Source organism: Scyliorhinus torazame, chromosome 20 (assembly GCF_047496885.1).
Source record: "Scyliorhinus torazame isolate Kashiwa2021f chromosome 20, sScyTor2.1, whole genome shotgun sequence".
NCBI classification, from domain to species: domain Eukaryota; kingdom Metazoa; phylum Chordata; class Chondrichthyes; order Carcharhiniformes; family Scyliorhinidae; genus Scyliorhinus; species Scyliorhinus torazame.
In genome coordinates this window covers 22,939,796-22,964,174 of record NC_092726.1, presented here as the reverse complement: position 1 = coordinate 22,964,174, position 24,379 = coordinate 22,939,796, and the positions used below count along the sequence as shown (strand labels likewise).

General features: G+C 54.8%; 1 protein-coding gene across 3 annotated transcripts; it reads right to left on the bottom strand.

The window, feature by feature from the left end:
• Window positions 1-4,964: 4,964 nt before the first annotated feature.
• Window positions 4,965-24,234, bottom strand: LOC140396961 (RNA/RNP complex-1-interacting phosphatase-like). Of its 3 annotated transcripts, XM_072485945.1 has the most exons (9): window positions 24,061-24,234; window positions 23,869-23,944; window positions 22,187-22,318; window positions 21,293-21,416; window positions 17,427-17,487; window positions 16,662-16,708; window positions 16,504-16,579; window positions 14,326-14,415; window positions 4,965-6,772 (listed from the first exon to the last, which is right to left on the bottom strand). In XM_072485945.1, exons 1-9 carry the CDS (start codon window positions 24,186-24,188, stop codon window positions 6,037-6,039), a joined length of 1,470 nt encoding a protein of 489 aa, XP_072342046.1. In that variant the 5' UTR covers window positions 24,189-24,234; the 3' UTR covers window positions 4,965-6,036. The 3 variants fall into 3 exon arrangements, with proteins under 3 accessions (XP_072342046.1, XP_072342047.1, XP_072342048.1); XM_072485946.1 differs by lacking the exon at window positions 14,326-14,415; XM_072485947.1 differs by lacking the exon at window positions 23,869-23,944 and having other exon boundaries at window positions 24,061-24,216.
• Window positions 24,235-24,379: the final 145 nt, after the last annotated feature.

The window sequence follows — 24,379 nt, the reverse complement described above, 5'->3', positions numbered from 1 at the left end:
CTGGGGAGGTTCTGGAGCTGCCCTGAGCTGGAGAGGTTCTGGAACTGCCCTGAGCTGGAGGTTCTGGAGCTGCCCTGAGCTGGGGAGGTTCTGGAGCTGCCCTGAGCTGGAGGTTCTGGAGCTGACCTGAGCTGGGGAGGTTCTGGAGCTGACCTGAGCTGGGGAGGTTCCGGAGCTGGGGAGGTTCTGGTGCTGCCCTGAGCTGGGGAGGTTCTGGAGCTGACCTGAGCTGGAGAGGTTCTGGTGCTGCCCTGAGCTGGGGAGGTTCTGGAGCTGACCTGAGCTGGAGAGGTTCTGGTGCTGCCCTGAGCTGGGGAGGTTCTGGAGTTGACCTGAGCTGGAGAGGTTCTGGTGCTGCCCTGAGCTGGTGAGGTTCCGGTGCTGCCCTGAGCTGGGGAGGTTCTGGAGCTGCCCTGAACTGGGGACGTTCTGGATTCTGGAGCTGCCCTGAGCTGGGGAGGTTCTGGAGCTGCCCTCAACTGGGGAGGTTCTGGTTTCTAGAGCTGCCCTGAGCTGGGGATGTTCTGGTGCTGCCCTGAGCTCGGGAGGTTCTGGAGCTGCCCGGAGCTGGGGAGGTTCTGGAGCTGCCCGGAGCTGGGGAGGTTCTGGAGCTGCCCTGAGCTTGGGAGGTTCTGGTGCTGCCTTGAGCTGGGGAGGTTCTGGAGCTGCCCTGAGCTGGAGAGGTTCTGGAGCTGCCCTGAGCTGGGGAGGTTCTGGTGCTGCCCTGAGCTGGGGATGTTCTGGAGCTGCCCTGAGCTGGGGAGGTTCTGGAGCTGCCCTGAGGTGGAGAGGTTCTAGGTTCTGGAGCTGCCCTGAACTAGGGAGGTTCTAGGTTCTGGAGCTGCCCTGAGCTGGGGACGTTCTGGAGCTGCCCTGAGCTGGGGAGGTTCGGGAGCTGCCCTGAGCTGGAGGTTCTGGAGCTGCCCTGAGCTGGGGAGGTTCTGGCTTCTAGAGCTGCCCTGAGCTGGGGAGGTTCTGGTGCTGCCATGAGCTGGGGAGGTTCTGGTGCTGCCCTGAGCTGGAGGGTCTGGAGCTGGGGAGGTTCGGGAGCTGCCAAGGTTCTGGTGCTGCCCTCAGCTGGAGGGTCTGGAGCTGGGGAGGTACGGGAGCTGCCCTGAGCTGGGGAGGTTCTGGTGCTGCCCTGAGCTGGGGAGGTTCTGGAGCTGCCCTGAGCTGGGAAGGTTCTGGTGCTGCCCTGAGCTGGGGAGGTTCTGGAGCTGCCCTGAGCTGAGAAGGTCCTGGAGATCCTCCGGAGCTGGGGAGGTTCTGGTGCTGCCCTGAGCTGGGGACGTTCTGGTGTTGCCCTGAGCTGGGGAGGTTCTGGAGCTGCCCTGACCTGGGGAGGTTCTGGAGCTGCCCTGAGCTGGGGAGGTTCTGGAGCTGCCCTGAGCTGGGGAAGTTCTGGAGCTGCCCTGAGCTGGGGAGGTTCTGGAGCTGCCCTGAGCTGGGGAGGTTCTGGAGCTGCCCTGAGCTGGGGAGGTTCTGGAGCTGCCCTGAGCTGGGGAGGTTCTGGAGCTGCCCTGAGCTGGGGAGGTTCTGGAGCTGCCCTGAGCTGGGGAGGTTCTGGAGCTGCCCTGAGCTGGGGAGGTTCTGGAGCTGCCCTGAGCTGGGGAGGTTCTGGAGCTGCCCTGAGCTGGGGAGGTTCTGGAGCTGCCCTGAGCTGGGGAGGTTCTGGAGCTGCCCTGAGCTGGGGAGGTTCTGGAGCTGCCCTGAGCTGTGGAGGTTCTGGAGCTACCCTGAGCTGGGGAGGTTCTGGAGCTGCCCTGACCTGGGGAGGTTCTGGAGCTGCCCTGAGCTGGGGAGGTTCTGGAGCTGCCCTGAGCTGGGGAGGTTCTGGAGCTGCCCTGAGCTGGGGAGGTTCTGGAGCTGCCCTGACCTGGGGAGGTCCTGCGGTTCATCCTTCAGCACCATGTCAACAATGTTGCAAATGGATTTGGAGCGCAGTCCCCTGGGGGTCCTATTTAGGATGTGGGGCCTGCGGGAGCTGCAGACGGGGATGGGAGCAGATGTTAGGCTTACCCTCACTGATCGCTCACAGGCGGGTGGTGGTCAGCCTCTTCGCCCTGTGCCTGTTTGGCTGGAGGACTCAATGGAGTTCCTTCAAATTGAAAAAGTAGTTACGTTCACCTTGAGCGAGGCGATCGGGGGGGTGGGGTCTTCAAGGATGGCGGCCGATCATTATCGACTTCGCGGAGGTGGTCATTTTTAAGTTCAGCAAATAGATGCAATCAATGTGTTTTATTTTGCATGCATTGCAAATATGTCATTTAAAAATTGAAGCTTGGCAAAATCCAAAGAGATCCCAAATTAACCAGCTTCCCTAACAGAAAGAGCTGGTCGTAAAGATTCAGGAGTACACTTGTCAACATCGCAGACTCAATGGGTTAGCACTGCTGCCTCATGGCCCCGAGTTCTATCCCGGCCCCGGGTCACTGTCCATGCGGAGTTTGCACATTCTCCCCATGACCTGCGTGGGTCTCAGCCCCACAACCCAAAGACGTGCAGGGTAGGTGGACTGGCCACGCTAAATTGCCCCTTAATTGGAAATAATAATTGGGTACTCTAAATTTATTTTAAAAAACATCAAAAACCGAGTACTCACTTCAGTTGCTTGAAACTTAAACCAGGCTGATTAAAAACTGACCTGGAGAAAGAATGAAGGCAAAATTCACGTTGAAGGGGTGAGTTACAGAACTCAAAGTAAAACCCCTCCCTCCTGTTCAGATAACCAGAGGCCCAGGGCCTTCCCTTCCCAATCTCTTTGAGCCCTGACGTCCTCCCTGCATCTAGTCCCTCAACAATTGTTTATAGCCCAGGATCCTTCTCCCGACATCGGAGGGAAAGAAAGCAGGAGGGGTGAGGGCCCTGAGCCACTGTCGCCTTCCTTGCCGGGCCTCGGAAGGCCAAGAGCGAAGCACCTTTGGGAGTGTAAACACGGAGGGTCTCCAGACAGGGAATAAAGCAGCACACAAGTCTGACAACATGAGGAGGGTGGAGTGGGGAATCTGGCGTGTCCGACTGGGATTGCTGCCGTTTAGAACAGGTTTGTTTGGAATCACTAGCTTTCGGAGTGTAGCTCCTTCATCAGGGACTCCCCTGAAGGAAGGAGCTGTGCTCCGAAAGCTAGTGATTCCAAACAAACCTGTCGGACTTGGGGTTGTCAGACTTCTTACAGTGCCCACCCCAGTCCAACGCCGGCGTCTCCACATCACCATTTAGAACAGCAGCAATCACTGGCCTGCCCATTGGGATGGTCTCCATCTCTGCTGGATTCATTCACACGTGCCCAACATCCTGCTTTGTCCGGTTCACCTTCGGGGTGGGGGGATTTCACAAGGTCAGCGCCTTTAAGAGCCATGTTGAAAAGGGGGCAGAATGTTGAAGGATAGTGAGTGGACAGTCCCAACATTAAACGGCTACATTCCTGACCTGGGCTGACAGGAAATGCAAAATGCAAACCGCCTTCGGATCTGTTTGCAGGTTCCGCTCGCCTTCAGCTTCAGTCCGGTTGATGGTCTCGGCGCTGTCGCCTTTATATTCGAGGTGCGGGGGGTGGGGTTCAAACCAGCCTCCCCCTGACAGAAAGTTGCTGAGCATACTCCATACATGGACGTACAAACAGTGAAAGACCTTCCAGACCTCATTTAATGGGTGACACACTGGGGACGGGTGAGGTGGAGGACACAGTGTCACTCTGAAGCAAGAGCAGACATGATATTCTGTAGCCCAGCTTCCAACGCCCACTATTTTGATTGAACCAATTAAACAAACTGAGGGACAAATTAAAGGGGCAGCCCCTTAAAGGGGTACTGCCCCAAACAAAAACAAATGAAACGGAAAACATTAAACTCAAATGTGACTAAAAGGGTCAACAAAACACTCCAGACCCTGCGATGCCCACCAGATACGAAATATCTCGATGGTGTCCGTGGGCTTAGCCCGCCGGTTTGGCTTATCACACTCTTCGGGTGACCCATAAAGCTCCAACCAAGTGCCACAAAAAATACAGCACAGGAACAGGCCCTTCGGCCCTCCAAGCCTGCGCCGACCATGATACCACCCTTGGCCAAAACCCTAAGCACTTCCTTGTGCCGTATCCCTCTATACCCGTCCTATCCATGTTTGTCAAGATGCCTTTTGAACGCCGTTAATGTATCTGCTTCCACAACCTCCCCTGGCAACGTGTTCCAGGCACTCGCCACCCGCTGCGTAAAAAACCTGCCTCGCACATCTCCTCTAAACTTTGCCCCACGGACCTTAAACCTACACCCCCTGGTGTCTGACCCCTCCACCCTGGGAAAGAGTGCCTGCCCATCCACTCTATCCATGCCCCTCATAATCTTGCAGACCTCTGTCAGGTCGCCCCTCAGCCTCCGTCATTCTAATGAAAACAGTCCGAGTCTATTCCTCTCCACATAGCTAACACCCTCCAGACCAGGCAACATCCTGGTAAACCTCTGCACCCTCTCCAAAGCCTCCACATCCTTCTGGTAGTGTGGCGACCAGAATTGTGCACGATATTCCAAGTGCGGCCTTACCAAGGTTCTATACAACTGCAGCATGACTTGCCAGTTTTTATACTCGCTGCCCCGTCCAACGAAGACAAGCATTCCGTGTGCTTTCTTGACAACCTTGTCCACTTGTGTTGCCACCTTCAAAGATCTGTGGACCTGCACACCCAGATCTCTCTGACTTTCTATATTCCTCAGAGTTTTGCCATTTTCGATATATTTCCCCTCGATGTTAGACCTACCTAAATGCATTACCCACATTTGTCCGGATTAAACTCCATTTGCCATTTCTCTGCCTCATTCTCGACTCCTTGCTTCCTATCCCTCTGTCAATCTGCAAGCTTCGCTGAGTGAGTTTAACCAAAGCATATCCGGAGCGTGCCGGAAGCAGCAAGAATTCAAAATAAACCCCTCATGTCCATGATGCTTGGGATGAGAAAATTGCAGCCAGCGGACTAGGAAACTCCTTTATTTCTGAATTAAGATTTTGCGCAGTGCAGCGTGTGAAGATAAAACAATCCTGAAACATTTTTTAAAAAGAACATTTTTAAGACAATTTGTTTGTTTAAAAAAAAAAAAGGCCCGAACTGTGCCTCGTGTGAATGCGGAGAGGCCTGGGAGAAGCTGGTGCAACAAGAGGCCACTTTTGGTTTAGATAACTGACGGGCAGAGAATAAGGACAGGACGGTGGCACTGGCCGAGTGCAATCCCCATGAGACAAGACAGAGAGTCGGCAGGCTGGCAGACTGCACGGGCAACGCACGGAGCCAAGCCTGACCTCCGCAATGGCACCAGAGCCCAGCGATCGGGAACTGGGGGCTCTGGCCCATTTCCCCCTGCCACAGTCCACCCACAACTAGCCGGGGTCAATGGCTTCAGGCAGAGGACGGTTCAAAGGTGGCTGAACGGGATGGGAATTAAATAATTTAAAAGGAACAATTTAAAATGAAATCCAGCTTCAAATATATCTTTTTTTTAAAACAAATTTAGAGTAGCCGATTAAGGGGCAATTTAGCGCGGCCAATCCACCGACCCTGCACATCTTTGGGTTGTGGGGGTGAGACCCACGCAGACACGGGGAGAATGTGCAAACTCCACACGGACAGTGACCCGGGGCCGGGATCGAACCCGGGTCCTCGGCGCCGTGAGGCAGCAGTGCGAACCACTGCGCCACCGTAACATAATATTTAAGATTTTTCTCCCGACAGGCCTGGTTAAAACTGCCGGTCAGGTTGTGCATCAACCTCAGAACGGGAATATAAAATGTAACCGACTCGCTCATTGTGATGTGGTGTCAGGCAATGAGCTCAGAGCCTGATACGCAAGGTGAAACAGTGCTTGGCATTGACAGATGAGATACAAGCCCTGAGAAACATTGCTCGGAGACCCAGGCCAGCTCCCAGTTAGCTGCGCAGGTTCATGGTGAACTGGATTTTAGAATCTATCAGTATTTATAAAATAAAGCATTGTGAAATCTGTTCACACATCAGCAAATTAAAGGACTACCATCTTTCCCGTTTACACTTCAATTGTCCCATTGTCGATGTGCATTGAGTCCGCCCTGACCGCCAGAGTTTGCATTCCAGCCCCTTCTGCCCCGTCCAGCTTGTGGTGGCTGATAACTCTGCCAGGATTGGGGCTGACCGCTCCACTGTGAGGCCCCGGACTGACCGCTCCACAGTGAGGCCTCGGACTGACCGCTCCACTGTGAGGCCTCGGGCTGACCGCTCCACTGAGGGGCCTCGGACTGACCGCTCCACTGTGAGGCCTCGGACTGACCGCTCCACTGAGGTGCTCCGGACTGACCGCTCCACTGAGAGGCCCCGGACTGACCGCTCCACAGTGAGGCCTCGGGCTGACCGCTCCACTGAGGCGCTCCGGACTGACCGCTCCACTGAGAGGCCCCGGACTGACCGCTCCGCCGTGAGGCCCCGGACTGACCGCTCCACCGTGAGACCCCGGACTGACCGCTCCGCTGTGAGGCCTCGGACTGACCGCTCCACTGTGAGGCCGCAGGCTGACCGCTCGGCCGCAGCACCTCGAGCTGACCGCTCCACCGGGACAAACCCTCTGTTCCGTATTCATTGCTGGAATATGGCTGGCCATTGCCATTGTGACGCACTGTTTGGTGCACAGCGCCAGTCCCAAACCTTCGTCCCTTGCGATGCTGTCCGGAGGATTGAGCAGACAGTCTTGCTGGGCACGCCGATTGGCTGAACTCACGATAGCCATTCCGAGTGGGACATTTCCTGTGGTACGGTCTGCAAGAGAAAGAGTGACTGCATCATTCACAGGTTACAGACTGGAGCACCGTCAAAATCTATCGCTGTATTTCCCAGTAACTGCACAATATATGCCGAGGTGTCACAGAGAAGGGAACATTTCCAACATAGACAAACCTATGTCCCTCCATTTTAAACCGGTCAGCTGACTGCAATGAGCCAAAGGCAGTTACTGTTACGCAGGTAAATATTCTACATCAGCAAGATCCCACAAACCTCACCGACCAAACTGACCAGTTTGTTTGTTTTAAGTGTGGGTTGAGAGTTAAATATTGGCCATGACATTGCAAAGAACTTGCCTTCTCTTCATTCAGCAGGGCTCGACAGTGCAGCTCTCCCTCAGTACTGACCCTCTGACAGTGCAGCATTCCCTCAGTACTGACCCTCCGACAGTGCAGCGCTCCCTCAGTACTGACCCTCTGACAGTGCAGCATTCCCTCAGTACTGACCCTCCGACAGTGCAGCACTCCCTCAGTACTGACCCTCTGACAGTGCAGCACTCCCTCAGTACTGACCCTCTGACAGTGCAGTACTCCCTCAGTACTGACCCTCTGACAGTGCAGCTCTCCCTCAGTACTGACCCTCTGACAGTGCAGCACTCCCTCAGTACTGACCCTCTGACAGTGCGGCACTCCCTCAGTACTGACCCTCTGACAGTGCAGCACTCCCTCAGTACTGACCCTCTGACAGTGCAGCACTCCCTCAGTACTGACCCTCTGACAGTGCAGCGCTCCCTCAGTACTGACCCTCTGACAGTGCAGCATTCCCTCAGTACTGACCCTCCGACAGTGCAGCACTCCCTCAGTACTGACCCTCTGACAGTGCAGCACTCCCTCAGTACTGACCCTCTGACAGTGCAGTACTCCCTCAGTACTGACCCTCTGACAGTGCAGCTCTCCCTCAGTACTGACCCTCTGACAGTGCAGCACTCCCTCAGTACTGACCCTCTGACAGTGCGGCACTCCCTCAGTACTGACCCTCTGACAGTGCAGCACTCCCTCAGTACTGACCCTCTGACAGTGCAGCACTCCCTCAGTACTGACCCTCTGACAGTGCAGCACTCCCTCAGTACTGACCCTCTGACAGTGCAGCATTTCCTCAGTACTGACCCTCCGACAGTGCAGCGCTCCCTCAGTACTGACCCTCCGACAGTGCAGCGCTCCCTCAGTACTGACCCTCTGACAGTGCAGCGCTCCCTCAGTACTGACCCTCTGACAGTGCAGCGCTCCCTCAGTACTGACCCTCTGACAGTGCAGCACTCCCTCAGTACTGACCCTCTGACAGTGCAGCACTCCCTCAGTACTGACCCTCTGACAGTGCAGCACTCCCTCAGTACTGACCCTCTGACAGTGCAGCACTCCCTCAGTACTGACCCTCTGACAGTGCAGCATTCCCTCAGTACTGACCCTCTGACAGTGCGGCACTCCCTCAGTACTGACCACCTGACAGTGCAGCACTCCCTCAGTACTGACCCTCTGACAGTGCGGCACTCCCTCAGTACTGACCCTCTGACAGTGCAGTGCTCCCTCAGTACTGACCCTCTGACAGTGCGGCACTGCCTCAGTACTGACCCTCTGACAGTGCAGCACTCCCTCAGTGCTGATCCTCTGACAGTGCGGCGCTCCCTCAGTACTGACCCTCTGACAGTGCAGCACTGCCTCAGTACTGACCCTCTGACAGTGCAGCACTCCCTCAGTACTGACCCTCTAACAGTGCAGCACTCCCTCAGTACTGACCCTCTGACAGTGCAGCACTCCCTCAGTACGGAGCCTCGAAAGTGCAGCGATCCCTCAGTACTGACCCTCTGACAGTGCAGCACTCCCTCAGTACTGACCCTCTGACAGTGCAGCACTCCCTCAGTACTGACCCTCTGACAGTGCAGCACTCCCTCAGTACTGACCCTGACAGTGCGGCATTCCCTCAGTACTGACCCTCTGACAGTGCAGCTCTCCCTCAGGACTGACCCTCTAACAGTGCAGCATTCCCTCAGAACTGACCCTCTCACAGGGCAGCACTCACTCAGTACTGACCCTCGAAAGTGCAGCGATCCCTCAGTACTGACCCTGTGACAGTGCAGCACTCCCTCAGTACTGACCCTCTGACAGTGCAGCACTCCCTCAGTACTGACCCTCTGACAGTGCAGCATTCCCTCAGTACCGACCCTCTCACAGGGCAGCACTCCCTCAGTACTGACCCTCGAAAGTGCAGCGATCCCTCAGTACTGACCCTCTGACAGTGCAGCACACCCTCAGTACTGACCCTCTGACAGTGCAGCACTCCCTCAGTACTGACCCTCTGACAGTGCAGCACTCCCTCAGTACTGACCCTCTGACAGTGCAGCACTCCCTCAGTACTGACCCTCTGACAGTGCAGCACTCCCTCAGTACTGACCCTCTGACAGTGCAGCACTCCCTCAGTACTGACCCTCTGACAGTGCAGCACTCCCTCAGTACTGACCCTCTGACAGTGCAGCACCCTCTCAGTACTGACCCTCTGACAGTGCAGCACACCCTCAGTACTGACCCTCTGACAGTGCAGCACTCCCTCAGTACTGACCCTCTGACAGTGCGGGGCTCCCTCAGTACTGATCCTCTGACAATGCAGCACTCCCTCAGTACTGACCCTCTGACAGTGCAGCACTCCCTCAGTACTGACCCTCTGACAGTGCAGCACTCCCTCAGTACTGACCCTCTGACAGTGCAGCACTCCCTCAGTACTGACCCTCTGACAGTGCAGCACTCCCTCAGTACTGACCCTCTGACAGTGCAGCACTCCCTCAGTACTGACCCTATGACAGTGCGGCACTCTCTCAGTACTGACCCTCTGACAGTGCTGCGCTCCCTCAGTGCTGACCCTCTGACAGTGCAGCACTCCCTCATTACTGACCGCGTGACAGTGCAGCTCTCCCTCAGTGCTGACCTTCTGACAGTGCAGCACTCCCTCAGTGGCCGGTGCAGACTTGATGGGCCGAATGGCCTCCTTCAGCACTGTAAATTCTGTGCACTGTACTGACCCTCTGACAGTGCAGCACTCCCTCAGTACTGACCCTCTGACAGTGCAGCACTCCCTCAGTACTGACCCTCTGACAGTGCAGCTCTCCCTCAGTACTGACCCTCTGACAGTGCAGCACTCCCTCAGTACTGACCCTCTGACAGTGCAGCACTCCCTCAGTACTGACCCTCTGACAGTGCAGCACCCTCTCAGTACTGACCCTCTGACAGTGCAGCACACCCTCAGTACTGACCCTCTGACAGTGCAGCACTCCCTCAGTACTGACCCTCTGACAGTGCGGGGCTCCCTCAGTACTGATCCTCTGACAACGCAGCACTCCCTCAGTACTGACCCTCTGACAGTGCAGCACTCCCTCAGTACTGACCCTCTGACAGTGCAGCACTCCCTCAGTACTGACCCTCTGACAGTGCAGCACTCCCTCAGTACTGACCCTCTAACAGTGCAGCTCTCCCTCAGTACTGACCCTCTGACAGTGCAGCACTCCCTCAGTACTGACCCTCTGACAGTGCAGCTCTCCCTCAGTACTGACCCTCTGACAGTGCAGCACTCCCTCAATACTGACCCTCTGACAGTGCAGCACTCCCTCAGTACTGACCCTCTGACAGTGCAGCTCTCCCTCAGTACTGACCCTCTGACAGTGCAGCACTCCCTCAGTACTGACCCTCTGACAGTGCAGCACCCTCTCAGTACTGACCCTCTGACAGTGCAGCACACCCTCAGTACTGACCCTCTGACAGTGCAGCACTCCCTCAGTACTGACCCTCTGACAGTGCGGGGCTCCCTCAGTACTGATCCTCTGACAACGCAGCACTCCCTCAGTACTGACCCTCTGACAGTGCAGCACTCCCTCAGTACTGACCCTCTGACAGTGCAGCACTCCCTCAGTACTGACCCTCTGACAGTGCAGCACTCCCTCAGTACTGACCCTCTAACAGTGCAGCTCTCCCTCAGTACTGACCCTCTGACAGTGCAGCACTCCCTCAGTACTGACCCTCTGACAGTGCAGCTCTCCCTCAGTACTGACCCTCTGACAGTGCAGGACTCCCTCAATACTGACCCTCTGACAGTGCAGCACTCCCTCAGTACTGACCCTCTGACAGTGCAGCTCTCCCTCAGTACTGACCCTCTGACAGTGCAGCACTCCCTCAGTACTGACCCTCTGACAGTGCAGCACCCTCTCAGTACTGACCCTCTGACAGTGCAGCACACCCTCAGTACTGACCCTCTGACAGTGCAGCACTCCCTCAGTACTGACCCTCTGACAGTGCGGGGCTCCCTCAGTACTGATCCTCTGACAACGCAGCACTCCCTCAGTACTGACCCTCTGACAGTGCAGCACTCCCTCAGTACTGACCCTCTGACAGTGCAGCACTCCCTCAGTACTGACCCTCTGACAGTGCAGCACTCCCTCAGTACTGACCCTCTAACAGTGCAGCTCTCCCTCAGTACTGACCCTCTGACAGTGCAGCACTCCCTCAGTACTGACCCTCTGACAGTGCAGCTCTCCCTCAGTACTGACCCTCTGACAGTGCAGCACTCCCTCAATACTGACCCTCTGACAGTGCAGCACTCCCTCAGTACTGACCCTCTGACAGTGTGGCACTCCCTCAGTACTGACCCTCTGACAGTGCAGCACTCCCTCATTACTGACCGTGTGACAGTGCAGCTCTCCCTCAGTACTGACCCTCTGACAGTGCAGCACTCCCTCAGTACTGACCCTCTGACAGTGCAGCACTCCCTCATTACTGACCGTGTGACAGTGCAGCTCTCCCTCAGTACTGACCCTCTGACAGTGCAGCACTCCCTCAGTACTGACCCTCTGACAGTGCAGCACTCCCTCAGCACAGGCAGTGGGTCCTCACTATTCCCCTCTAACAGTAGACTACTGGTTCAGTACGACTCCCCCAACATTTGATCACTTCTGCAGACCATCCCCTTGACCGTACAATGTTCCCCAGCACTGCTCCTCCCACAATGGTGTACGGGAGGCAGAGCATAATAGTGCAATCTTGGAGCTCTCCCTCCTCCCTGACCCAATCCAACCCCGCCACTTGCCTATCGCTGAGCCACCCTGTCCGTACCTCTTCCCCCTCCCGCCCCACTTGCTGACCTGCCCCCTCAGTGAAGGGGTGGCGGGCAGGAGAGTCACTGAGGGAAGTGGCAAGCAGGCGTGAGGAGCTTGAGACTCAGGAGGGATGGCAAGCAATGGGCAGATGGATGTGGATTTGTTTATTGTCACATGTACCGAGGTACAGTGAAAAGTATTTCTCTGCGTACAGCTCAACAGATCATTTAGTAGATGCACTATGAATTACGACGAGATGAGAGTAGAGTGTAATCGAGGCTTTATTAAGCAGAGATGTGTAGCCTCCTGCAGCTGCTGCTGAAATGGCTGCAGCTCGGTGAGCACACACATTTATACTCCGCCTACTGGGCGGAGTCAGCAGGCTGGGATCTACCCCCGTACCTGTAGTACAGGAGCCTTACCGTATGACATCTCGCATGTGATATATACACAACAGTGGTGACTACCATAGTACATGAAAAGAAAATACATAATAGGGCATCACAAGATCCACAATGTAACTACATAAGCACCGGCATCGGGTGAAGCATACAGGGGTGTAGTGTTAATCAGGTCAGTCCATAAGAGGGTCGTTTAGGAGGCTGGTAACAGCGGGGAAGAAGCTGTTTTTGAGTCTGTTCGTGCGTGTTCTCAGACTTTTGTATCTCCTGCCCGATGGAAGAAGTTGGAAGAGTGAGTAAGCCGGGTGGGAGGGGTCTTTGATTATGCTGCCCGCTTTCCCCAGGCAGCGGGAGGTGTAGATGGAGTCAGTGGATGGGAGGCAGGTTTGTGAGATGGACTGGGCGGTGTTCACGACTCTCTGAAGTTTCTTGCGGCCCTGGGCCGAGCAGTAGCCATACCAGACTGTGATGCAGCCCGATAGGATGCTTTCTATGGTGCATCCGTAAAAGTTGGTCAGAGTCAATGTGGACATGCCGAATTTCCTCAGATGGCCATGTGCAGGAGGTGAGTTATTGAGTCAGTCAGTGGTAAGGGGATTTTTCCGCCTGTTAGGTTCGATGTACTGAATAGGTTTTGAACATAAATGGTTTTGAGCCTTTAACATTCATTTTTCGGAACACCTAAGGAGCTAGCGCAAGATAGCTAAATCCAGAGAGAATGAGTGCTGTTTAAATAACTGCAATGACAAGGCTTCCTGTTGACAAAGGAATGCAACATCTGATGGGTTTATTTCGCAACAGGCTATATAAGGTTGAACGAACAGATGGATACACAGGAGAGTGTGGTGACCCTGTGGGACCCTAGACGCTCCTCTCGACTGCAGATCTAGCCTGCGCCTCCCGGCTGACTGCTGCTGCAGCAGTCACAAACACTGCACAACAAGGGCAAGGTGGGGCAGTGCAAGAGCTGAGGGCCCAGCACCCCCGTGACGGAAGCAGACAGAGTCACACAACAGGCGGTGAGCTGGAGCCACGAGGAGAGCCTTCTGGAATGAGACACCAAAGTCGAACGGTCCCTGCCGACGCCACCCAACATTCTGGACCACACCCAATACAACAAATGAATATCACAGCTCAAAATACAAATGCAGGCCATTCGGCCCACCAACCCCGTGCTTGCATCTATCTACCTCTTCCTTCAATGAGTCTTGCCTATTCTTCAACGTGGTGATGGTGATCTCTGCCTGGGTCAAAAACCCGCACCTTTTTCAGGGCTGATTTTAATGCACCTCACCCCAAACCCACCGCTCTTGGTATCAGCCACTGGATTCATCCCCACTAATTCCCAAAGACCCTGTCTGAATCTCGCACACTGCTTTTTTTTTTCAATTAAGGGGCAATTTAGCACGGCCAATCCAGCTACCCTGCATATCTTTTAGGGTTGTGTGGGGCTGAGACCCGCGCAGACACGGGGAGAACGTGCAAACTCCACACGGATCGTGACCCGGGGCCGGGATCGGACCCGGATCCTTGGCGCCGCGAGGCAGCAATGCCAACCACTGTGCCGCCCCGGTCTCACACCACTGTTAACCCAGCTCGCTCGACAGGCAGGAACTGCAAACGGAAATGGCTCGGCAGCACGCTCGGGGTTAACGTGCAGGCTCCTACAAGCTGGAGCAGTTCGAGATGGGGCGGGGCGGGGGGGGGGGGGGGGGGGGGGGGGGGGGGAGGAGAAGGAGCAAAAGGGAAAGTTGGTGATGGTGGAGGGGGGGCAGGAGAGATCAAATGATTAAAAAAGGACGATGGCGCAAGGCAAGGCTGGGTAGCAATGGGGCCAGGTATGATCAAAACGTGGGATCAGGAGACGTCTGAATGGGGAGAGTAGATTTGTCATAAATTGTTGCTGATTTGAACAAGGTTTCGATTCAGGATTTGGGGAATAAAATAATCAGGAATTTGCACTCCGTCTCGTCGGGACAGTTTGAGGATTTCACCAGAACACATCGACTGAGAGGAATCAGGTTGAGGCAAACTGAGTGACCACACATTCTTACCCCTCTCTCTGCTTGAACACAGCCTGCTGGCTGTGTCGTTCCTTCTGCCTCGTTCCTGGGCATGGAGCAGGAACACCAATTCCTTTATTGCTGCAGGGGGGGGGGGGGGGGGAATTAAACACAGAAGGAAGATGAGCCGACATATCTTCTCACTGTGAAAACCGTGCAACGACGAATATAACCCGAGCAAAAGGCAGGGGGTAGAACAAAGAACAGAACAAAGAAATGTACAGCACAGGAACACAGGCCCTTCGGCCCTCCAAGCCCGTGCCGACCATGCTGCCCGACTAAACTACAATCTTCTACAGTTCCTGGGTCCGTATCCCTCTATTCCCATCCTATTCATGTGTTCGTCAAGATGCCCCTTAAACGTCACTATCGTCCCTGCTTCCGCCACCTCCTCCGGCAGCGAGTTCCAGGCACCCACTACCCTCTGTGTAAAATACTTCCCCCGTACAGCTCCTCTAAACTTTCCACCTCGCACCTTAAACCGATGTCCCCATGTAATTGACCCTGAAATGTGACTGCTCACTCTTGCCCCTCAGCATTTTGTAAACCTCGAACAGGTCACCCCTCAATCTCCGTCGTTCCAGTCAAAACAATCCGAGGTTATCCAACCTTTCCACGTAGCGAACACCCTCCAGACCAGGCAACATCCTGGTAAAACTCCTCTGCACCCTCTCCAAAGCCTCCACATCCTTCTGGTAGTGTGGCGACCAGAATTGTGTGCAATATTCCAAACGTGGCCTGAGGTCCTGTACAGCTGGAGCACGACTTGCCAGGTTTTATACTTGGCCAATGAAGGCAAGCATGCCGTCTGCCTTCTTGACTACTTTCTCCACCTGCATTGCCACTTTCAGTGACCTGTGAACCTGCACACCCAGATCCCTCTGCCTGTCAATGCTCCTTTGGTTCTCTCATTTACTATATAATTCCCATCTGTATTAAACAATCTAAAATACACTGCCTCACATTTGTGCGGATTAAACACCATCTTCCAGCTTTCTGCCCAAGTCTCCAGTCCATCTATATCCTACTGTAGCCTCTGACAATCCTCTTCAGCATCCACAACTCCACCAATCTTTGTGTCTACATATCTGCTCCTCTATCTCCCGCTGGCTGTTGGGAGGCCTGTAGTAAACCCCCAACATTGTGGCTGCCCCCTTCCTATTCCTGAGCTCTACCCATATTGCCTCGCTGCATGAGGGGGGGGGGTTTAAACCTGCAAAGCTACCCAGGGTGTCAAAGAACAATACAGCACAGGAACAGGCCCTTCGGCCCTCCAAGCCTGTACCGGTCATGATACTAATCTTGGCCAAAACCCTCAGCACTTCCTTGTGCCGTCTCCCTCTATACCCGTCCTATCCATGTGTTTGTCAAGATGTCTTTTGAACGCCGTTAATGTATCTGCTTCCACAGTCTCCCCTGGCAACGCGTTCCAGGCACTCACCACCCTCTGTGTAAAAAACCTGCCTCGCACATCTCCTCTCAACTTTGCCCCAGGGACCTTAAACCTACGCCCCCTGGTGACCCCTCCACCCTGGGAAAGAGTGCCTGCCCATCCACTCTATCCATGCCCCATATAATCTTGTAGACCTCTAACAGGTCGCCTCTCAGCCTCCGGCGTTCTAATGAAAACAGCATTTTTATTTTGAAGGGCTGGAGTTTTGCTTCAGGGGCCCTAAAGTTTGGGTAGGAATGAAGGATTCACTGACTTTCATAGTTCAATACACACTGGAGCGTAAACTCCTCCATTGCAACCTTTCTTCCTATTTTATTGAATAATCTCTTCTTCTCTAACTGTTCCTGACACGATATAACACACACCTTGCCAAAACATAACACAACTTTACACATGTCCCAGCCATTTCTTGAACCCGAGTACAAACCTACCACTGCATGATGAGGTGAAATGTATCCTCACTTTGTTTTAAACCCAAAGCCACGCGCGTGAACACTACTTCCGCACACTCTCACTCAGATCTGTGCAGTATCTCCTAAGCTGCGTCGATTCGCATTTACGGGTGTACAGACCCAACAGGAACACAATGGGCAAATTGGAGTACGGCAATAGGGAATCAGACTGCAACTGTGCCACTGCCCTGTCAGCACTGGGTACCAGAATAGGCCAAGTTCTGGTTATTAGCCTTTCTTTTCACTTGGAGCCGGTGTCTTTACCTCCTGTCTTGCCCCTGCAGTAGATCCTGTGTGTAATTCGGTCTCTCTATCGGATGCCCTCTGGATTTATTGAACACTGGAGGGAAAGAGCCAAAGTTTAGGAGCTTGTTAAAGCGGCAATCGGTGCAACAGCCAAGAGGGGAAAAGCAAAAACTTACAATCAATTGCACTGCGAGGGTCCATCCCATCCACGTCGATCAGGTACCTGAAACAAAGCAGAGAGTGGAGGGGGAGGGATCAGTAAGAGGACAGCAAAGAGAAGCACAGGCACTCCACCACCACCCACACCCAGTGTCCTGGCCAACATTCATCCCTCAATCAAGGTCAGAAAAAAATAAGAGCTCATTGTTCCGACATGGCTGCTTGCTGTGCACAAACTGATCTCCATATTTTCTCCAGAAATCCAGCAGGGTAGATACCACATTGTACTTTACTGCGTGTAAAGCATTCGGAGTCGCTCCGAGGTTGCGAAAGGCACGACAGAAATGCACGCCTTTCGGTCAAGGCCCAGTGTGCAAGGCTCCCATTTTCGCCCACCTCGCATAACCAATGCAGTCACTGTTTACTTTGTTTTTAATAAATTTAGAGGACCCAATTTTTTTTCCCCAATTAAGGGGCAATTTAGCGTGGCCAGTCCACCTACCCTGAACGCCTTACCCTCCACCTACCCACCGTCAAGGCTGGAATTGAACCCGGGTCCCTCGTGCTGTGAGGCAGCAGTGCTCACCGCTGTGCCACCGTGCTGCCAGGGGGAGGTGGGGTTTGGGAGTCGACTGTCTCCAACGCCCAATAATCAGCTCACTCAACCAAAACGATGGTTACAACTCCTTGCAAAATCAAGAGGTGGGGGAAGATGACAGAATTCCTCGAGCCCAAGTCCTCATTGCTCATGAAAACGGTTATTAATACAACCAACAACATACCTGCAAATTAGATAGCCAGTCCGATTAACTCCGTGAGTGCAGTGAACTCCAACCAATTTATCTACAAATAGATACACACAGAGAAAGCTTCAACATACGGCTCACAGCTCCATCCCTGCATCCCGGGCCTGAAAGATGGGACAGTGTCTGTCAACAGCCAGGCCCTGACATGTTAACATTCGACTCAACTCCGAAGCACAATGTCTGATGGTCAGTACTGAGGGAGTGCTGCACTGTCAGAGGGTCAGTACTGAGGGAGTGCTGCACTGTCAGAGAGTCAGTACTGAGGGAGTGCTGCACTGTCCGAGGGTCAGTACTGAGGGAGTGCTGCACTGACAGAGGGTCAGGACTGAGGGAGTGCTGCACTGTCAGAGGGTCAGTACTGAGGGAGTGCTGCACTGTCAGAGGGTCAGTACTGAGGGAGTGCTGCACTGTCAGAGGGTCAGTACTGAGGGAGTGCTGCACTGTCAGAGGGTCAGTACTGAGGGAGTGCTGCACTGTCAGAGGGTCAGTACTGAGGGAGTGCTGCACTGTCAGAGGGTCAGTATTGAGGCAGTGCCGCACTGTCAGAGGGTCAGTACTGAGGGAGTGCTGCACTGTCAGGGGGTCAGTACTGAGGGAGTGCTGCACTGTCAGAGGGTCAGTACTAAGGGAGTGCTGCACTGTCAGAGGGTCAGTATTGAGGCAGTGCCACACTGTCAGGGGGTCAGTACTGAGGGAGTGCTGCACTGTCAGAGGGTCAGTACTGAGGGAGTGCTGCACTGTCAGAGGGTCAGTACTGAGGGAGTGCTGCACTGTCAGAGGGTCAGTACTGAGGGACTGCTGCACTGTCAGAGTGTGAGTACTGAGGGAGTGCGATACTGTCAGAGGGTCAGTACTGAGGGAGTGCTGCACTGTCAGAGGGTCAGTACTGAGGGAGTGCGATACTGTCAGAGGGTAAGTACTGAGGGAGCGCTGTACTGTCAGAGGGTCAGTACTGAGGGAGCACTGCACTGTCAGAGAGTCAGTATTGAGGCAGTGCCGCACTGTCAGAGGGTCAGTACTGAGGGAGCGCTGCACTGTCAGAGGGTCAGTACTGAGGGAGCGCTGCACTGTCAGAGGGTCAGTACTGAGGGAGTGCTGCACTGTCAGGGGGTCAGTACTGAGGGAGCGCTGTACTGTCAGAGGGTCAGTACTGAGGGAGTGCTGCGCTGTCAGAGAGTCAGTATTGAGGCAGTGCCGCACTGTCAGAGGGTCAGTACTGAGGGAGTGCTGCACTGTCAGGGGGTCAGTACTGAGGGAGCGCTGCACTGTCAGAGGGTCAGTACTGAGGGAGTGCTGCACTGTCAGAGGGTCAGTACTGAGGGAGTGCTGCACTGTCAGAGGGTCAGAACTGAGGGAGTGCTGCACTGTCAGAGGGTCAGAACTGAGGGAGTGCTGCACTGTCAGAGGGTCAGAACGGAGGGAGTGCTGCACTGTCAGAGGGTCAGTACTGAGGGAGTGCTGCACTGTCAGAGGGTCAGTACTGAGGGAGTGCTGCACTGTGAGGGTCAGTACTGAGGGAGTGCTGCACTGTCAGAGGGTCAGTACTGAGGGAGTGCTGCACTGTCAGAGGGTCAGTACTGAGGGAGTGCTGCACTGTCAGAGGGTCAGTACTGAGGGAGTGCTGCACTGTCAGAGGGTCAGTACTGAGGGAGTGCTGCACTGTCAGAGGGTCAGTACTGAGGGAGTGCTGCACTGTCAGAGGGTCAGAACTGAGGGAGTGCTGCACTGTCAGAGGGTCAGTACTGAGGGAGTGCTGCACAGTCAGAGGGTCAGTACTGAGGGAGTGCTGCACTGTCAGAGGGTCAGTACTGAGGGAGTGCTGCACTGTCAGAGGGTCAGTACTGAGGGAGTGCTGCACTGTCAGAGGGTCAGTACTGAGGGAGTGCTGCACTGTTAGAGGGTCAGTACTGAGGGAGTGCTGCACTGTCAGAGGGTCAGTACTGAGGGAGTGCTGCACTGTCAGAGGGTCAGTACTGAGGGAGTGCTGCACTGTCAGAGGGTCAGTACTGAGGGAGTGCTGCACTGTCAGGGGGTCAGTACCAAGGGAGTGCTGCACTGTTGGAGGGTCAGTACTGAGGGAATGCTGCATTGTCCGAGGATCAGTGCTGAGGGAGTGCTGCAGTGTCAGCGGGTCACTACTGAGGGAGTGCTGCACTGTTAGAGGGACAGTACTGAGGGAGTGCTGCACTGTCAGAGGGACAGTACTGAGGGAATGCTGCACTGCCAGAGGGTCAGTACTGAGGGAGTGCTGCACTGTCAGAGGGACAGTACTGAGGGAATGCTGCACTGTCAGAGGGTCAGTACTGAGGGAGTGCTGCACTGTCAGAGGGTCAGTACTGAGGGAGCGCTGCACTGTCAGATAGTCAGTACTGAGGGAGTGCTGCACTGTGAGAGGGTCAGTACTGAGGGAGCTCCGCACTGTCAGAAGGTCACTACTGAGGGAGTGCTGCACTGTCAGCGGGTCAGTACTGAGGGAGTGCTGCACTGTCAGAGGGTCAGTACTGAGGGAGTGCCACACTGTCAGAGGGTCAGTACTGAGGGAGTGCCACACTGTCAGAGGGTCAGTACTGAGGGAGTGCTGCACTGTCAGATAGTCAGTACTGAGGGAGTGCTGCACTGTCAGAGGGTCAGTACTGAGGGAGCTCCGCACTGTCAGAAGGTCACTACTGAGGGAGTGCTGCACTGTCAGCGGGTCAGTACTGAGGGAGTGCTGCACTGTCAGAGGGTCAGTACTGAGGGAGTGCCACACTGTCAGAGGGTCAGTACTGAGGGAGTGCCACACTGTCAGAGGGTCAGTACTGAGGGAGTGCTGCACTGTCAGAGGGTCAGTACTGAGGGAGTGCCACACTGTCAGAGGGTCAGTACTGAGGGAGTGCCGCACTGTCAGAGGGTCAGTACTGAGGGAGTGCTGCACTGTCAGCGGGTCAGTACTAAGGGAGTGCTGCACTGTCAGAGGGTCAGTACTGAGGGAGCGCTGCACTGTCAGAGGGTCAGTACTGAGGGAGTGCTGCACTGTCAGCGGGTCAGTACTGAGGGAGTGCTGCACTGTCAGCGGGTCAGTACTAAGGGAGTGCTGCACTGTCAGAGGGTCAGTACTGAGGGTGCACAGTAATGTCGGGGACGCCACCTTTGGAGAAGACATGACACCAAGGCCTGTTATCCCCCTCAACGGGGATATGAAAAACTCTATGGCACGATTCAAAGAACAGGCGAGTTCTGACCGGTACCCCTGCCAACATTTATTCTTCAACCAGCACCGTTTGTGAGACAGATAATCCCCCCGGTCTCACGTTGCTGTGTATGGGAGCTAGCTGTGCACACGATGGCACATTTTCCTGCAGTACAACAGTGACGAACTCCTGAGAAAAAATAAGGACTTTGTTCACTCGAAAACAGTGTGGAACGTCCCGAAAGGTGTCCCACTTCCACCCGGGGATATCCAGCAGCTTGAGGAGATCAACATTGTGCCACAGACAGACAGCCAACCTTGAACCTGATCACTCTGGGTGGGGGAAATCATTGAACTAAATCTCAGGCTCCTCCCTTTAATATTAATATTGGTTTTATAAATTTAAAGTGGCCAATTCATTTTATCCCCCAATGACGAGGCAATTTAGCGTGGCCAAATGACCTATCCTGCACATCTTTGGGTTGTGGGGACGAAACTCATGCAGACACGGGGAAAATGTGCAAACTCCACACGGACAGTGACCCGGGGCCGGGATCGAACCTGGGTCCTCGGCGCCGTGAGGCAGCAGTGTTGACCACCGCGCCACCGTGCTGCCCCAATTTAATCGAATGCCCACTCTGCCACCTCAGCCCCAGGCGGGTGGCAAGCTTACCATTGTCCATGTTACCCGACAGGAAGCTTTGCACAGCTTTTTTGAATGTCACAATGTTTTTTCCACTTGGCACTTCATGACCGGCGGTGAAAATCTTCTCATAAACCAAATCCATCGGCAACTCCTGCAACCACAGAGAATAAATTGAAAGTGAACTGGCACAGCGATAAGGTGTGTGCCCGTGGAGACAGATTTGGTGCGGTTACAATCTAACATGGGATTGGCACCGATGCCCCCCCCCCCCCCCTCCCCCGTGCTGTCTCACACTGCGTATTTGCTCCTCCTCCTACCTTTACCCAATGGACACTCCGTCCTTCGGCCCCACGACCCAGCTCAGAGTTCCCTCCACAAACACACGCTCCGCACATTTGAGAGAACTTTACACCCAAGTCTTCACATTTCAAGCCACCAATCCAATTCAGTGAGAATCCTGCTCACAGTATTGGCTGCCTCTGTGCTCCGGGATTCTCAAATCTGATTACCTCCTGCCCCATATACCCAGCCGACAAAATAATCTCCCCCCCCCCGCCCCCTGCAGTCTTGATGCAAATGGGGATCACAATTCTGCTGGGGGAAATGCCAGGGAGTGGCATTTCCCCCGTAACGTTACACAAGTAATGTTAAATTCACCGTTGTATTCAGGATCCCCACTTCCAACACCCATTTAATTATTTCTTGAGCCGATCTCGGAGGAATACATGTAAAAGCAAAGAACGCCATTTCCTATGCCCAAGATAGAAGCATGACTAAGATGCCCGCCAACAAAATCTCGCAATCCTGACACTCACTCTCTTCCATGGTTGACAGAAATCCTGTGCATGAATCGCAACTGAGCGCGCCACCTTCCCTGCCCCAGGCAGCAAAGGGTTAAGGCAAAGGCTCTCCTCTTGTTACCTTGGGATCATAATACCGCTTTGTAAAGGTAAGGTCGATGATTTTCCCCAGCTCCTCACTCTGTTCCTTGATCTGTCTCAGGAGGTCAGTGGGCGAGAAGAATTCTCCCGGTTGTAACTGGTTCTCGAACATCTGGAGGATTGGTACACCGTGGCGATGGAGACAAAAGAGGACAGGGTCGTAAGAAAACGAGCAACATTTTGTTGACCAAAATTCCGTCTGACTCGGATATTCAATAACCCAGCCTCCACTGCTATCATGGAAAAGAATTGCACAAACTGGTGGCTTCACAAGAGAAAAAAAAAAATTGTCTCTGTTCCATAGATACTCATCTTTTTCGGTACTTTTTCGGAAACCAGACAGCTCCTCGACCTCCACCCCGTCCTGTCCCCGTAACCTCATCTCACCTGCACATCCGTGGGCACCAAGGGGCAATTCAGCGTGGCCAATCCACCTGACCTGAGCGGCTAGTGGTTAGCACTGCTGCCTCACCGCTTCAGGGGCCCGGATTCAACTCTGGCCTCGGGTGACTGTCTGCCAGTGTTTCTCGAACATCTGGAGGAAAGGTACACCGTGGCGATGAAAGAGCAGGACAGGGTCGAATGGCCTCCTTCTGCGCCGTAACTTCTATGATCCTGCACATCTTTGGACTGTGGGGGGGAAAGCAGAACACCCGGAGGAAACCAATGCAGACACGGGGGAAAAGTGCGAACTCAACACACAGATGATCACCCGAGGTCGGAATCGAACACGGGTCCCTGGCGCCACGAGGCAGCAGCACTGACCTCCGAGCCTCCCTCAACCCTCCTCGTTCGCTTCAGCGCGGTAGAATCGACTCCCCCCCGCCCCTCTAAATTCCAGGGACTACAGTGGAATCTCTCTCCTCAATGAGTGAATCTTTGGAATCTGGGTCATCCAGTTAATAAATGTTGCACTGCATCTCCTCCCCAGGACCTATGCATGCTTGCTGAGGTGTGGTGTGCAGGGCAGCTCCCAGGTGGGCGGCACGGCAGCACAGTGGCTCGCACTGTTGCTTCACAGCTCCAGGGACCCGGGTTCGATTCATGGAATCTACAGTGCAGGAGGCCATTCGGCCCCTCGGGTCTGCACCAGCCTTTGTAAAATGCACCGTACTTAACCCCATCCCTCCACCCTATCCCTGTAACCCACTAGCCCCACCTAACCCTCTGAAAACTAAGGGGCAATTTCAGCACAGCCAATCCAGCTAACCTGCACATCTTTGGACTGTGGGAGGAAACGGGAGCAAACCCACGCCGACACGGGTCCCTGGCGCTGTGGGGCAACGGTGGGATGGGTGGCACGGTAGCACAGTGGTTAGCAATGTTGCTACAGTGCGAGGGACCCAGGTTCGATTCCCGGCTTGGGGGTGACTGCCGGTGCGGAGTCTGCAGGTTCTCCCCGTGGCTTTCCTCCGGTCGCCTCCTTCAAGTCCTGAAAGACGTGCTTCTTAGGGTGAATTGGATATTCTGAATTCTCCACCCGTGTACCCGAACAGGCGCCGGAGTGTGGCGACTAGGGGATTGTCACAGTGACTCCGTTGCAGTTGTAAGCCTACTTGTGACTTTAATAAAGGTTATTATGATTATTATGGTCTGACCAGGGCTTTGTGCAGCTGTTGGATGCGAATGGAGGGGCCAGGCTTTCCCCGAGCCTCCCTGTACCTTTTTCAATGGGACTTTGAAGGCGATGAATCTGGTCCCCGGCAGCCTGAGCCCGACCGCAGAGTACTTCTGCCACCTGTACACAGAGAGAGAGAGAGATGGGAGGAGAGGTGAGAGGCAGCGGCCGGTAAACAGGCTGCGCCCCAGGCCTAACCCTAACCCCACCCCCACCCCGAAGGCCCCAGGTCTCACCTGTCCGGGATCTTGTTCTTACTCATGGCTTCGGCCTGGTCCTGGACGCAGGCGCCGCGGCTCCACAGGCGCCTCCCGCTCCTCGCCACCGACAGCAAGCCCAACGCCCGGCGTCCGGGCCCGGCCATTGCGCAAGCGCGTCCGCTCGCTGTCGCCCGCCTTCCGGGGGGCCTTCCGGGCCCGGCGCCATGTTGGGGAGGGGACGATTCCGGCCATCTTTGTGAGGGGCGGAGGCGGCACCGTCGCCATCTTTGAGTGAGTGGGATTGGAGAGATGTCGAGCGGGGGCGTCATCTTTGTGAGGGGCGGAGGCGGCAGCG